At 34.6% G+C, this 15,894-nt stretch overlaps 1 protein-coding gene across 2 annotated transcripts in view; it reads left to right on the top strand.

The window, feature by feature from the left end:
- The window catches only part of EML5 (EMAP like 5), a 163,913-nt gene that overhangs the window by 64,544 nt on the left and 83,475 nt on the right, over window positions 1-15,894 (top strand). For both annotated transcript variants that reach the window (XM_061181152.1, XM_061181151.1), the window contains exons 9-12: window positions 6,780-7,036; window positions 8,155-8,367; window positions 14,739-14,906; window positions 15,582-15,688. In XM_061181152.1, coding sequence (XP_061037135.1) covers window positions 6,780-7,036; window positions 8,155-8,367; window positions 14,739-14,906; window positions 15,582-15,688 — 745 coding nt within the window. The remainder of the gene's footprint in view (window positions 1-6,779; window positions 7,037-8,154; window positions 8,368-14,738; window positions 14,907-15,581; window positions 15,689-15,894) is intronic.

Genomic DNA, 15,894 nt, shown 5'->3' with positions numbered 1-15,894 from the left:
GTTCATAATTCTTAACATAGCGTATCCTGCCCATATCTCTAGCCTATTTCTTTCTACCGCAATCTCTTTCTTTTAACATGTATAAAACATCTTTCACTTTTTCAGATACATCATGTTCTCTTGTACTTCTGAGCTGCTATAGATATGACTCTTCTTTCTGGGACAGGTTTCTATAATGAGATATGCTGAGATTTTTCTCTTAATCTAATTTTTTTATTGTGATAAAACATACATAATATAAAATTTACCATTTTTAAGTGTAAAATTCAGTGTCATTAAGTACATTTGGGTTGTTTTACAACCAAGAATTTAAGATGCATGTAAAACACCTGAGAATTTCTATCAGATACTTGGTATGCATTAAAAATAGTGATTGTTATTTTTTCGTTTGTACATTTACTTGTCCTTTCAATTATTGTATGCAAGAAACTGGGTGAATAAGTTATCTCTAATAAGTCAGTATTTTAGCAACTCAAAAATATTCTTTTTTTGGGGTAAGGGAGGCATGCGTCGCACAGCTTGCGCCATCTCAGTTCCCTGACCAGGAATTGAACTCTGGGCCGTGGCAGTGAAAGCCTGGAATCCTAACCAATAGGCCACCAAGGAACTCCCTCAAAAATATTCCTAATCCTTCTTAATTTACCTGGTCACTGTTTCTTCTTGGTTCGCTGTGTATATTCTCCATATCATAGAGCAGAATTCATAAGTATAGCAGTAGCAAAGTACCCTCACAGGAGTGGTTATGTTATGATTAGAGGAACATAGCATAGATTAGAAACTAACACACTGATTCTTAAATTGGGGTACAAGGTGATGTGCCAGGGCAAAATCATATAACTTCTTAGAACGTCTCTTTTCCTTGTTATAAAAATGTTAATTTTATACTAAAAGAAACACTAATATCATGGAGTCAAATGAAAAATTGCAAATATTTTTCAAATTAGAAGATATATATGAATATATATAAAACTTTGACTCATGGTGGGCTGCATGGTATTATCAACATCAAACTCTTCCAAGGCGCTAATTCATTCTCATAAGTAATTAGGGAGACTTCAGTGGAAGACCTTGGTGAGCATGGTTAATAAATTATGCTGAAGATGGAGTAAGGTTTCCTGCAGTGTATGGGGTAGACTTTAGTTGTGAAAACATTAACGTTGCCATTTTAGATTATACCAGTCGCTAGCCAGTTGTCTTTTCTGACAGTGTCACTGCTGAGTTATATCAACTTTAAAAGGATTAGGACAGTTTTTCCCCTAACTAATCACACATTCATTTAAATTTTTTTTTCAACATATTTATATTTTGTCTGCCTCATTTCATGGGAGTAATAAGTTCTGAAAGTTTCCTGGCTTTCAAAAAGTAACTCTTTGTATATGTCCATTACTTTTTCACATCAAAGTTTTTTTTCTCTCTCTGCCCCCACCAAGAGCACTATTAAAACATGCTCAAATATGTCTTATCTTAAAATTCCTACCTCGAGCCTGAGGCCCTCTTTGGTTATATCACATCTCTACTCTCTTCTCTTTCACAGTAAATATCTCAAAAAACTGCCTATTTTACTATCTCTCTTTCCTTCCAATTAACTTATCAACTTTCTACCCCCATTCCAATATAGCTTTTGCCTTCATCTTTAAATTGGAAAACCTTCACTAATAGTGCCCTGTAACTAAAACCAGGAGATATTTTTCAGTTCTCATCTAAATTGATTCTCAGCAGTAAATTTGACCCCTTTAACAACTTGCTCCTTCTCGAAACATTCTCTTCCCTGGCTTTAGATGTTAATTCTTTCTCTTTTCAGCCTCTGGCTCCATTTTCTTTGTAGGCTAATTATCTTCTGCCTACCCAGTAAAATTGAAGTTCCTCAAAGCTCAGATTCTAGGCTTTCTGCTCTTTTTGACTCTATTATCTCGCTAGGTAATCTCATCCTGCCTCTAGCTTCAGTTACTACCCATAGCCTGATGATCCCGGATGCATAGTTCTAGCCCTGTTATCACCTCTAAACTCCAGTCATGCATATCCAGTTGCTTATTTAACATCACTTGGGTATCTCAAAGACATCTGCAATTCAGCATGTCCAAAGCTGAACCCAGCATCCCCCGTCCCAAACTGATCTTCTGTCTCTGGGCCCTATTCTGTCCATGTTCTTGTATAAGCCAAAAACCTAGGCATTATCATTGATACCTCTCTCTCTCTCTAACCACCATTTCTTTTTTTTTTTTTTTTACATCTTTATTGGAGTATAATTGCTTTACAATGTTGTGTTAGTTTCTGCTGTATAACAAAGTGAATCAGCTATATGTATACATATATCACCATATCCCCTCCTTCTTGAGCCTCCCTCCCACCCTCCCTATCCCACCCCTCTAGGTGGTCACAAAGCACTGAGCTGATCTCCCTGTGCTATGCATCTGCTTCCCACTAGCTACCTATTTTACAGTTGGTAGTGTATATATGTCAATGCTACTGTCTCACTTCATCCCAGCTTCCCCTTCCCCCCTCCCCTGTGTCCTCAAGTCCATTCTCTACATCTGTGTCTTTATTCCTGTCCTGCCCCTAGGTTCATCAGAACCTTTTTTTTTTTTTTTTTAACATTCCATATACATGTGTTAGCATATTTTTTCTCTTTTTGACTTACTTCACTCTGTATGACAGACTCTAGGTCCATCCACCTCACTACAAGTAACTCAATTTCGTTTCTTTTTGTGGATGAGTAATATTCCATTGTATATATGTGCTACATCTTCTTTATCCATTCATCTGTCGATGGACACTTAGGTTGCTTCCATGTCCTTGCTACTGTAAATAGTGCTGTAGTGAACACTGTGGTACATGTCTCTTTTTGAATTATGGTTTTCTCAGGGTATATGCCCAGTAGTGGGATTGCTGGGTCATATAGTAGTTCTATTTTTAGTTTTTTGAGGAACCTCCATACTGTTCTCCATAGTGGCTGTATCAGTTTACATTCCCACCAACAGTGCAAGAGGGTTCCCTTTTCTCCACACCCTCTCCAGCATTTATTGTTTGTAGATTTTTTGGTGATGGCCATTCTGACCGATGTGAGGTGATACCTCATTGTAGTTTTGATTTGCATTTCTCTAATGATTAGTGATATTGAGCATCCTTTCATGTGTTTGTTGGCAATCTGTATATCTTCTCTGGAGAAATGTCTATTTAGGTCTTCTGCCCATTTTTGGATTGGGTTGTTTGTTTTTTGTTATTGAGCTGCATGAGCTGCTTGTATATTTTCAAGATTAATCCTTTGTCCATTGCTTCGTTTGCAAATATTTTCTCCCATTCTGAGGGTTGTCTTTTCGTCTTGTTTATGGTTTCCTTAGCTGTGCAAAAGCTTTTAAGTTTCTTTAGGTCCCATTTGTTTATTTTTGTTTTTATTTCCATTACTCTAGGAGGTAACCACCATTTCTAATCCATCACTGTATCCTGTTGATTTTACTTGCCTGATGAATTGTCTAGAAGCATTTTAGTTAAGGTTTGTGAATAAGATTAGAATGATAATATCTTTAAGATATACTAAATATTCTATAATAGTGTGGATTGTATAATACTGCATATTTCAGATCATTTCACTTCTTTCTGAAGTCTGAGCAACCACCATCTGTAGTAGTCTTCTAATTGGTCTTAATCCTGCTGTTATACTCCTTCAATTTGTTTTTTACTCTCGAACCAGATTAGTGATCTGATTGATTCATCCCACCCTAGCTTATATTTACAAGTTAAGGCCAAAAATCTTTAGATCTCTGAGGACTTTTATAATTTTCCCTTAGTCTTCCTTACCAGACTCTGCTCACATCAAAGCCCCCTTTGCTTGTTTCAGTACCACTACACTGGGCTTCTCAAGCTGAGCTTGAATGCTTTCTCTTGCCATCAGCAATTTCACATACTTTTAGCTCTGATGGAATGTAGGCTTTTTCCTCCCAGTTCCTGTCTTCTGCTGAGCTAAGTCCCATTAATTCCTCAGAATGAAGTTTAAACTCCACTTCTTTTGGTCTGTTTCCTCTAACTCCTTCACCTAGGAACGGTTCTTCTGTTATATGCTCTATCAATATATATGCTCTATCAATATTGTGTACTTTTACTTTTGTGGTGTGTTACAGACTGCTAATGTATGAGTATTCCGAGGCTTTGGCCTCCCTCTGCTTCTTAAAGAAATCACAGAATTTGCATACAAGTTTCCCAGAAGACTTAATTCAGAATTTTTAGAAATCAATACATTTTCATCTAATAATAGTCTTCTTACCTGTAAATTTGTCAAAGAAACATCTTTGTCAGAGAAGATAGTTATAATTCATAGTGTTGATGTAATAACGTAATACGTACTATAAAACCAATCAGTCAATCAGAATCTCTTTCCATCACTGTTGGTTTCTTCTCTGTGTGCGTGTGTTGGTTGGTGGACAGGGTCACAGTGGTAGAAAGCAAGAGACAACCTGAGATATCCACACTTATTTCTCTCGTTAACTGGGAGCAGTTAAGTCTCTAGAACAAAAAAGCTGTAAAAAAAAATACCAAAACAAGTCTGAAGAATTTTCCAGGAGCATTTTTAACTAATGTTCGTGATTGATACTGGAATGATTATATCTTTAATAAAGAAGGCATAAAAAGGAAAAGCTATCAAATAGTGTCTTAGATGTTTTCTTAAAAATCTTGCTCCATATAGATATAGATGAATGGCTGGATGTACTAATGGATGGATGAGTGGATGGATGGATGAATGGGTATGAAGAAAGGGAGGTAAGATGCATGGATTTAATTAAAACTGAAAGGAAGAAGTCACTGGGAAAAGTAGAAGTAGCTACATTATTCTGTGCTTAGGAAGAGGACCTTGCAAGTTGCAGGGTCTAAGGCAAAAGTGACGTTGACCAGGAAAGCTCTTTTAAAAAGTACTTTTTTTCCTTCATTTATTTTGTTTTGTTTTGTTCTGATTCCCTTTTGTAGTTAAGGGGATGATTTTTGTCTCTTTCTTTATATGATTAACACCAGGGTAAAGCCCAAGTTCCTTGGCAGTGTATCAGATCTGTTACACACTGTCCTCAATTTATCTCTTTAACCCCATCAAGTCACTGCTTTTCCTACTTATCTTGTATCTAGTTGTATTATCTACTGTTCTTCAAATGTACCATGTACTTGCATTGCTCATGCTGTGTCTTCTTTCTGGAAAACCTTCACTCTTTTATGCTTAGCCAGCCCCTCAGGTTTTATGCACAAATAGGTATCACTCTTCCTTGGTCCCTTCCTGCCTTTAGTCTTTTAGTTATTGATTGATTGATTGCTGCGCTGGGTCTTCGTAGCTGTGCATGGGCTTTCACTAGTTGCGGCGAGCGGGGCTACTCTTCATTGTGGTGCGCGGGCTTCTCATTGCGGTGGCTAGTTGCAGCACATGGGCTCAGTAGTTGTGGCACGTGGGCCCTAGAGCACGCAGGCTTCAGAAGTTGTGACACATGGGCTCGGTAGTTGTGATGCATGGGCTCTAAAGCACGTGGGCTTCAGTAGTTGTGGCGCATGGGCTCAGTAGTTGTGGCTCGCGGGCTCTAGATCGTGGGCTCAGTAGTTGTGGTGCGCGGGCTTAGTTGCTCCTTGGCATGTGAGATCTTCCCAGACCAGGGATCGAACCCGTGTCCCCTGCATTGGCAGGCAGATTCTTAACCACTGCACCACCAGGGAAGTCCCCTGCCTTTAGTCTTAACCCTTTTTCAGTATTTCTTATAGAACTTCACACATAACCTTTTGAGCACTCACTACATTTTCTCAATTATAAAGTATAATTACTTTGTCTCTCACAGAAGATGAGTTCATCTTTGTATCCCATGTGCCTAAAACAGTTAAATACTTAGTGTTACTGAAAGAAATATGAGTTTGATTGCTTTAAATTGTCCATTTAGAAATTGTAAAAATTGGGAAATAACCATTTAAGCTTTTATTCTTGAAATTATCTGTTGAGAACCTTTCAGATGGGTAATGCAAAATTTATTTGGAAAAAGTGCCTGGCACTAGTTGGAAATAGAATTCTCACTTCCTCCTGCCCCTTCTCCCTTGCTGCCTCCCTCTTCTCCGCCTCTCCACCAACTCCACATGTTTGGAAACTCAGTAGTGTTTAACTAAGTGTTTACCCATTTTTATGGCTATTACCAGTACCTGTTATTATTCTGGAAAATCAGTTATAAGGCATCATTAAAAAAAATATATTTAACTTTGCTGGCTGACATGGTCGCTAATTGGGAAGAATTTATATTCTATTAAAAAAGGTCAAAGAGGTTGAAATAAAAGTAACTAGTGGTATCTATATAAAGATATACATTCAAATGTATTACTGAAATAATACAAATCAATTTCTCCTTTCTTTATTTCCTGGATGCAATTTTGTACATTTGCTTCATTACAAAAATTTAATTTGAAAATCATGGCTTTTATAATTAAGCATTTTTCATAAACTCAGTACTTACAAGGAACTTCATCATAAAAATCCATGACTTTATTTCCTTTATTGTATGACTCCAGAAATTTAGTATGAATCTCTGAACTACTTAAAATTAAGTAATTTAGGAACTGAAATTTAGTATTTTTCTCTACTTCCAGCATATATTGTCCTCATATATTTCTGTTCAGCAAAATTATTCCTGAGTTAATACTACTCGTTTACATTTGTTTTATGGTTTATAAATACTTGATACAGCCTCATAGTCATTTTAGACACATTTGAAAACTGAACTAATTCTGTAGTGACTTCTTTGCGTATGGTCTCATTTTTTTTCTCTTTACAGAGATATGACGGAAGTTGTACATATTAAAGATCGGAAGGAGGCAATTCATGAGTTAAAATATTCACCAGATGGAACTTACCTTGCTGTTGGATGCAATGACAGCTCAGTTGATATTTATGGAGTTTCTCAGCGTTATAAAAAATTTGGAGAATGTGTTGGATCACTTAGTTTCATCACTCACTTGGACTGGTCCTCAGACAGTAGATATTTACAAACAAATGATGGGAATGGTAAAAGACTTTTTTATAGGATGCCAGGTAAAAATTTCCTATAAATTATTTATAATTTGTAGATTTTTAGTTCCTTTAAAATATCTTAGAATTTCACTAGAGGCAGAGTGTAAGTTACATTTGATTATAGGAAATCAAAGAAGATACAAGCTAATATTTCAGACATTGTGATCTTTTCTCTATGGCTGCCTTATCATTTGAAATCCTTTTGGTTCTTAATTAAAACTTAATTGCTTGGAGGATCTAAGACAGACCTATTTTATGTTGAAGTCCATGCCATATGAGTAGTATATGGTAAAGTCCTAGTGCATATTAGAAAGTCAAAATGCCATTTTTAATGGGTGCAACTAATTAACTAAATACAACTGATAGAAATGTCTGACTATAAATTGTTTGGGGTTTTGTTGTTATCTCAGACTTTGCATAATATTAATAATATAGCTAACAAACTAATTTTGAAAAACAGAATTTTTATCAAAGATTTAAAAAGAGAAGAATAAAAACAGAACCATCAAAATATTATCTCTCAGCCCTTTATTTGGTATGATGCTTAGTGAATTAGTCACTATATTAAAATAACTTATTTAAGAAGAGTAGCTGCATATTTAAATTAATGCATCTCTCCAAAAGTTTTCATTAACAATCTGTATGTAATGAAGATTGACTGAATCCTGAAGTCCTATTACCTAACATAAATGTGTTCCTTGTCACTCATCCTTCCTTTGTGATCCTTTCAGTTATCTTTCTCAACCGTCTATCTTCTTCGGTTTCTTTTTCAATACCTGATTTGCCACTTTCTTATAGCTTTTACTTTTCCTTCTAACTTACCCCATTGTGACTGATCTGTAGCATGATTTTAATAGGGTTCAGTTTTACTGTCCACATGGACGAACCTGCTAAGCTACATCATCATCAAATCTATATGTCTCTGAGTCAGCATAATTTTGGTAGTGGCTTTTTAACAACTCCTTGCACTTAATTTTCTCCTTTCCTTACTATATTCACCTACCTATTCATGTATTCTCCTTTAACAGGATGGAGAAGATATTTAAATTTTGGAGTTTACCATGTTATCAGTACAGTTTATGCTTGAGTAAAAATCAAAGGAAATAACTTCTTAAATTAATACTATGATTTATTTTTAGGAGGAAAAGAAGTGACAAATAAAGAAGAAATAAAAGGTGTTCATTGGGCTTCATGGACATGTGTTTCAGGCCTTGAAGTAAATGGAATTTGGCCCAAGTATTCAGATATCAATGATATAAACTCAGTAGATGGAAACTATATTGGCCAAGTTTTAGTTACAGCTGATGACTATGGAATTGTAAAATTATTTCGATATCCTTGTTTAAGAAAAGGTATCTTTTCTTTCAAAATATTATTAATTAACCTCTGTCTTTTAAAAGACTTCTAAGTTCTTACAGAAAATTAGTCTTAAGATAAATAAGAGGGTTTATACTTTTTAAAATATGTGTACTGTTGGTTTGGTGAAGGATTTCATGAAAATGAATAGAATTATAGTATTTTGATAATTCAGAAATTATTGTCATATGTTACATTTATTTTTGGATATGAAGTTTTTATTAGAAAATTATTTTTGAATTCATATATTATGAATGGGCTAATACTTTACCTCTTTCTTTTTAAAGAATCATTTTTCTCCCCACTTCCAGAATTGCTTCATATAGTTGGGATATACAATGATGGTTATACTTTTCTTATGGCTTATTATCTTTAATCATTTAACTTGTTGAACATATATCTTTTAGGAGACATTTTTCTTATGTCATTTTCTCAAGAATTCTGATGAAGTAGTCAGCTGTGCAAGTGCAGGTCACAGTTTGGAATCTATTGGTTTGTTTGTTGGTTTTTATCTGAGAGTGTGTTTTTGCTTAAAATCCTTAACATGTATTGTTTTGACATTTATTTTTCATAACTGGGGGTGGGAGAAAAATAAGGGGTCTTATCACTGGTTATTTTCTATATATAATATGTATCACCTCTTTTTCTTGGATCTCTTTTTTTTTTTTTTTTTTTTTATTTATTTATTTTTGGCTGTGTTGGGTCTTCGTTTCTGTGCGAGGGCTTTCTCTAGTTGCGGCAAGCGGGGGGCCACTCTTCATCGCGGTGTGCAGGCCTCTCACTATCGCGGCCTCTCTTGTTGCAGAGAACAGGCTCCAGACACGCAGGCTCAGTAATTGTGGCTCACGGGCCCAGTTGCTCCGCGGCATGTGGGATCTTCCCAGACCAGGGCTCGAACCCGTGTCCCCTGCATTAGCAGGCAGATTCTCAACCATTGCGCCACCAGGGAAGCCCCCGGATCTCTTTTAAAGTGATGATATTAATCATTCTGTTAATAGACCTGAGAATAATTAAATGAAATGCTCTATTAGTCATTTATTTGTTCCATGCCTTGTTCCGGAAAGTATTTGAGTCAGCTTATAACAAGTCCATAAGTACTAAAATAATTATGTGAGTAAAGAATTCATACCAGGGGAAGTATAAATAGAAATACTATATTAAAATCAGGTAAAGAAAATGTTTGACATTTTCTTCTTCAGTAGTCAAACATCAAAATTGAATCTGAGCTTCCTGGAAACCAAAAATAAAATAAAGCAGGGCACAAAATAATTTTCACTTTAGCTATTTAAAAAAAAAAAAAAAAAAAGCATACTTACTACTCAGAGAAAGCCAAGTTTCTTCTGAAATTTAATTTTCAAAGAACTCTCCCTTATAATATAGGGCCTTATATTAGGTGCAGTGAGTGTATTCATAGAGTATCAACATCTATAGCAGATGCGGTCATGATTTTCACCCGCTTGTTAATAAAAGCTGTTGGACAAATGTTAAAATGAAATTTAGTAAAAAGGTAATTTTGGAAACAGCAGAAATAGTTTTATTCAAATAGTTTAGGTAGTCCCCTTGATGTTAAACTTAAGGGCCCAAGTTTCCCAGAAGTCTAGACTGGTAATTGCTATACCTCTACAGTAAAGTGGTGAGTTCCAGATCCTGCCAGCTATGCCATGTTGTCAGTTCCTGCCTGCAACATGTCAGCTTCCTAGGTGCATGTGAAAGTGCCTCCATACGTAATGCTAAGGGTGTTAATAAAGGCTAACTAAATCTCTAGCAATTGAAGTACCGTATTTCTGGATCCCACCACATAGCCAGGACATGAGAGTCACCAGGCACAACAAATTTTATTGTGACACAAAATGATACTTGCCTAGTTAGAAGGTGTGAGATTTAGTAAGATTAATCATGGTGTTATTAATCTTAGACATTGCTTCTACTCACTGTTTCATACACTGACCTCTCTGCAGAAAAAAAGTAATTTTCTGAGTCTTCTTAATCAAATGAATGGGATTTACTCACAAGCTTTATCTTCTGCAACAGGGAAGACAATATTTTTGTTGCTCAATAATTTTGTTTCATTTATAAAATGTGCAGTAGTCTTCTGAATTGCTGTAGGAATATTTTACCAAAGTCTTTAAGAAAAGTTAGTCTTGTTCAGTTACTGCTTCAAGAATATAAATTGTTTTTCTTATTTTCTGTTTTTTTTAGATTTTTGTTAGACATTTATTTTATGATAAGGGTTTTTATTTCTTGTGAGTCAGCTTGAGACTATGGGTAGGTAATCGGGAGCGAAGAAGACAAAGATTAGGAGAAGTATTTTAAGATTCTGTATTTATTGAATTTACATACTTGCATAAAGCTAGTAGTATTACTAGAAAAACTCTCTTCCTTTTAGATTAGTTATGAAGTTGTACATTTTTTCGTTACAATAAGTTGTACTATTGATCCAACTTAAGTTTGGGAAAAGATTGTGTCTGATGTATTAATGTATTTTAGATATCCACTTAAGTAATATCCATAAGTGAAGCTTTTACAAAATGTGGAAAGAAGTTAAATAATAGAAGTAGCTTACGTTATAGAATCATTGTAATTGCAGCACAAAATGTGTGAGGTTAGCCCAGAATGTTCCTCTTCCACATTTAGCCCCCTCAAATCCCAGGCCAAAGGAGCATTACTCTTCTTTTTTTTTTCTTTTTTTGTTCATTGTTATCCTCTTTCTCTCTAGATTCTCCTGCTCTTGACCATAATCTCTCTCAAATAGTCAGACTGTTCCCAGGCAGCAGCACAGAGGCTATGGTGGTGGGTGAGAAGGCGGGGTGGGGGAGGATGGAGAGGTGAGGGCATGGTTGCTTTAATCTGACACCTTCATCACTGTTAATAATTGCCAAGACTCTTTCAGTACTTATTGACAAATGAACATTTCTATTTGGTAAAAATATTTTTTAGATTCCATAAGAAAATTCATTGGAAAAACAAATATCAAACAATAAAACAGATTTGTGATGGGGACTTATTCAACACCACTTTTCTAAGATTCTGAGATTTCTAAGATATTGTTGCATGTAGCTCTAGTGTATTTGTTTTTCATTGCTGTAAAATACTTGTGAAAATGTGATACAGTTCATGTGTTTATTCTCCTGTCAGTGGACATTTGGGTTCTTTTCAGTCTTTTGCTATGATATACAAGTTTCCAAAGATGTATACTTAGGAGTGAAATTGCTGGGTCATAGAGAATTTATAAGAAAATGGCAAATTGTTTTCCACAATGGTTATACCATTTTACAAACCCTGTTGATCTACATCTTCTACAGCACTTGGCATTGCCACGCTTTTTGTTTTTGTAAATCTAGTTGGTGTAAATGGTGTCACATTGTCTTAATTTACATTTGTCTAACTACTAATAAGATTGACCATCTTTTCCAATATTTTTTGATTTTCTCCATTTCCTCTTCTATCAAACACAAGTTCATATCTTTTGCCTATTTTTTAGAGTTGTTTCTTTTATTGTTTTATGGAAATAATTTTATATACTCTAGATACAAATGATTTGTAATTTTTATGGATTGCAGATGCCTTTTTTTGAGTTTGTGAGTTATTTTCTTAATGATGTCTTTTGTTGACTAGTTTTTATTTCAGTGTAGTCAAATCAGTTTCTCTTTTTTTTTCTGAACAATGCTGTTTTATGTATTAAGGAATTCTACTTTTTACTAGGGTCAAAAAAGATATTCTCATATATTTTATATCTAGAAGTTTTAAGGTCATCAAAACATTGTTAAATGGGAAAAAAATCTTTTGTCATATTGCTACAATTTATTGAAGAGATTTAGCTCATATTAACTTTCTGTTAAAGTGTACCCTAAAATAAATTAGAAAAGACGTGGGATCATTGAAACATAAATATTTCAGTCTATTGCTTTATCCTCACCAAGAATTATCATTCTGTTCTCATTTAAATTAGGAAAGCTTCTATGACCATTCTAGCTTGCTTTGATAAATCTTTTCTCTGAGATGTTAGTCCTAATTGATGACAGACTGTTTAGGCCTTAACTGTTCTTTTATCATTTCCTATCATATGTCAGTTTTTAATAATGAAGGGACTTTGAGAGCTTATAGTCCAATTTATACTAAAATGGAAATGGAGTCTAAGAGAGGTTAACTGATGTGCTCAAGCTCCTGTGCTATTAAGTAGTCAAGATGACACTCAAACTCTAGTCTTTTGATTTCAACTCTAATATTCTTTACATCAGACTTTTTGTCCCCTTTAATGAATTGTAAGCGTTGGAGTTCATGCCCTCTCAGTCTCCTTCACTACTCTTCTTCCCTCCTCTACAATCTAGCATTTCAACTCAAGTGTATAGGCAGAGTGAGGGAAAATATGATCTTTCTTTTTTTTTTTTTTCTTTCTTTCTCTTTCTTCAAATACCTAATGAATGTTTGCTATGTATCAGGCATTAGGGATGTATGGTAAACAAGATAAATCCTGTCCTCAAGGAGCTTATAGTTTATTAGAGGAGTTAACAAGTAAATAGACTATTACATTTGAGTGTTATAATCACGGGGTAATAACAGGGAATTCTGGAAGCATGATAAGAGGATATGGTTGGTCTTGGTGAGTCATGGTCACTTCTTAAAAGATGTGATATCTAGGTTTACTTTTAAGATAAACTGTTTATCATAGTTAGATAAACAGTGCTGGTTATTGAATAATTATTAATAAAGTCACTTTGATTAGAAATAACTGGCTTCCCTTAGACTTATTCCATAGCTTTCTTGTTGAATTGCCTTGGTTCTTCCAGAGGAATTGATCTTTGAAAAGTCACAGAAAAAAATTATTTGGAAGGCCTTTCAGGATTATGTACACCTCTCTTGGAGCTATCACCCAATATAGTCAATTAGAATAGGTGCTCAGATAACTCTTCTTCATTTGCTCTAAACATAACAAAATTAGTACACCTTAAAAACTTGGAATTTTATTTGCTGAAATTTCTGGTTTTACCTTGTAAGTCTCTCTGTTGCCTAAGAGTATGTACAGGGCCCCATCAAAGGAAGTAATAGCCAGAGTCCTCTTGACAGGCAAATAATGCATTCTCTTATAAGAGGGATGGGACTAAATCTTACCTTATTGGACTTGTGGAGTGAATTGTGGCAAGTTACCCATCTAGAAAGTTACTGACTTCTGTTAAGCTACATAAAAAATTGATTCTTAAAAAAATAACATTACTGTCAGGTAGCAGTAAATTGTAATTTATATAGTTTGGGTCAAATCTTTTATGCTTTGATTAGATGGCTATCCCTAAATTCATGGCCAAGGTGAAGGTTTTTCTCCAGTTTGTAATGAATGGATCTTTGCCATCCTGAAATACAAGCCTTCTGTAACTTCAAATAAAACTTCTAAAACATTATCAAAATGAAGCCAAACATTATTATGTTTAGTGTACTCTAACAGGAACATATACATGTTGCCAAATATCAAGTTTATCTAAGCAGGATATAGAAAATGTATTCTGAACTTAGAACCACAAAAATGGTTCCTATCATTGCACAGATTTTTAAAAAATTAGCCATAAAGTTAAACAAATCCTTTACAGTTGGAGAAGTCTGGTATATAACACCTTAACCAAATGCTGCTACTTAACATCACTAGTGATAGAACTGTCGTGCCCTTTAAAATGATGTATCCAAAAGGACACAACATTGCCTGTGCAAAAAACACATCTGAATCTAATCATGAAGAAACATCAGACAAACCCACATTGAAGGACATTATACCAAATATATAGGTTTAAAAAAATGACTATAAAAGAGTTGTTGGGACAACTGGATGTATTTTATTTTGGTTAGTATGGTATATTACATTGATTGATTTTTGTATATTGAACCAACCTTGCATTCCTGGCATAAATCCCATTTGGTTATGGTGTGTAGTCCTTTTTATATGTTGCTAATATTTTGTTGATGGCTTGAGCTTTAAAAGGATCTTCGGAGCTAGGGCTGAGAATAGTTGGGGGAGGAGATTGGTCAATGTCACTTAAGATCAAAGGCGTCAGGCCAAAACATTCAAATATCTGAATATAAAAACAATTGATCCCCTTGTAGCTGCAGGCTTTTCTCAAAGCAATAAGATAATGCTTCACAGCTCGAGGTTCTTATCAAATTATATTGTGAGTCAGTAGAGCAAAGATTTACATCCCTTGATGTACACTCATTCATTTGCTCACTCAGTGAATTTTTGAATTAACATTTTTCCCCTTTGATCATAATTAAGGTAATAGAAGTAGGATGCATTGGTTCAGGTATAGATATTGTTGTTTATAGTGTTTTTTTTGTGTGTGTATTGGCATTTGTTTATCAACTTAAAGGTATATTTTTGTTATAGGGGCCAAGTTTAAAAAATACATTGGCCATTCAGCTCATGTAACTAATGTCAGATGGTCACATGATTATCAGTGGGTTATTTCTATTGGTGGAGCAGATCACTCTGTCTTTCAGTGGAAATTTATTCCTGAAAGAAAACTAAAAGATGCTCTTCACATAGCACCCCAAGGTGAGTAGTACACACTGTCTCAACAATTTCTCTGTCAAATAACTCTTCAGTAACCCCCAAATAACAATTTTACTATTGAAACATACACAAACCTCATATGTTAACAGTATAGATTATTATTATTAGTGGAAATTTTAAATAAAATATTAGGTCTATATGTTTAAACTCAGATGTCACAGAGCATGGACTACAAAGTACTTTTGGTTACACTTTAATCTATCAAATGATGAGTAAAAAACATGCATTAGTAAAACAAACATTTAATGTATTCTCTGGGAGATGGGTATCTAGGTTTCAGTATGGTTTTTTTGACAAAGAAAAATTATCTAATGTCAGTTCATCTGTTGCATATAGTATTTTCTAGCTATTTTTCATGTTAATTATAGGTTATATTCACTTATATTTGCACAGACATTTAAATTTGATGTAGCGGTCATTGGGGAGCCAGTGAAGGGATTTAAAGGAACTGTTGAGTTTGCAGTGAGTGGAGAGGAAGATAATCTGTAGTACAGTTTACTGACATCTGTGTCACTTGAATAGGTAATTTCATTTGCTTGTTTTATGGCTTGTCTCCATGTCAGTTGGCACAGTCAGCTCTTAATCATTAATTTTATTGTGCTGTTTTGAAAATGAATCTTCTTTAAACAGGTAATGTTTCATTTTTTTAAATTACAGAAAATCTGGCTGACTCTAATAGTGATGAATCAGATTCAGATCTGTCTGATGTTCCAGAACTGGACTCTGAAATTGAACAAGAGACACAGCTCACCTACCGTCGGCAGGTAATTTTTATTACCACATGATTTTTTCCTGAAAAATTCTAGTTTCTTCTTTATCTTGCTCCCTGTTGTTTACTCATCTGTTGTTACCTTTTGCAGTTTTTAATTTTCCAAGAAATGTATGGCTGTTTCCCCCTTTAAGATTTAAAGTATACTTGTGTAAAATGTTATTTATATTAAGTGCTTGATATACTAACTGTGCCTGTATT

Source organism: Eubalaena glacialis, chromosome 2 (assembly GCF_028564815.1).
Source record: "Eubalaena glacialis isolate mEubGla1 chromosome 2, mEubGla1.1.hap2.+ XY, whole genome shotgun sequence".
Taxonomy (NCBI): domain Eukaryota; kingdom Metazoa; phylum Chordata; class Mammalia; order Artiodactyla; family Balaenidae; genus Eubalaena; species Eubalaena glacialis.
Note: the sequence above shows the minus strand (reverse complement) of the source record. Positions and strands in the feature narration are given on the sequence as shown.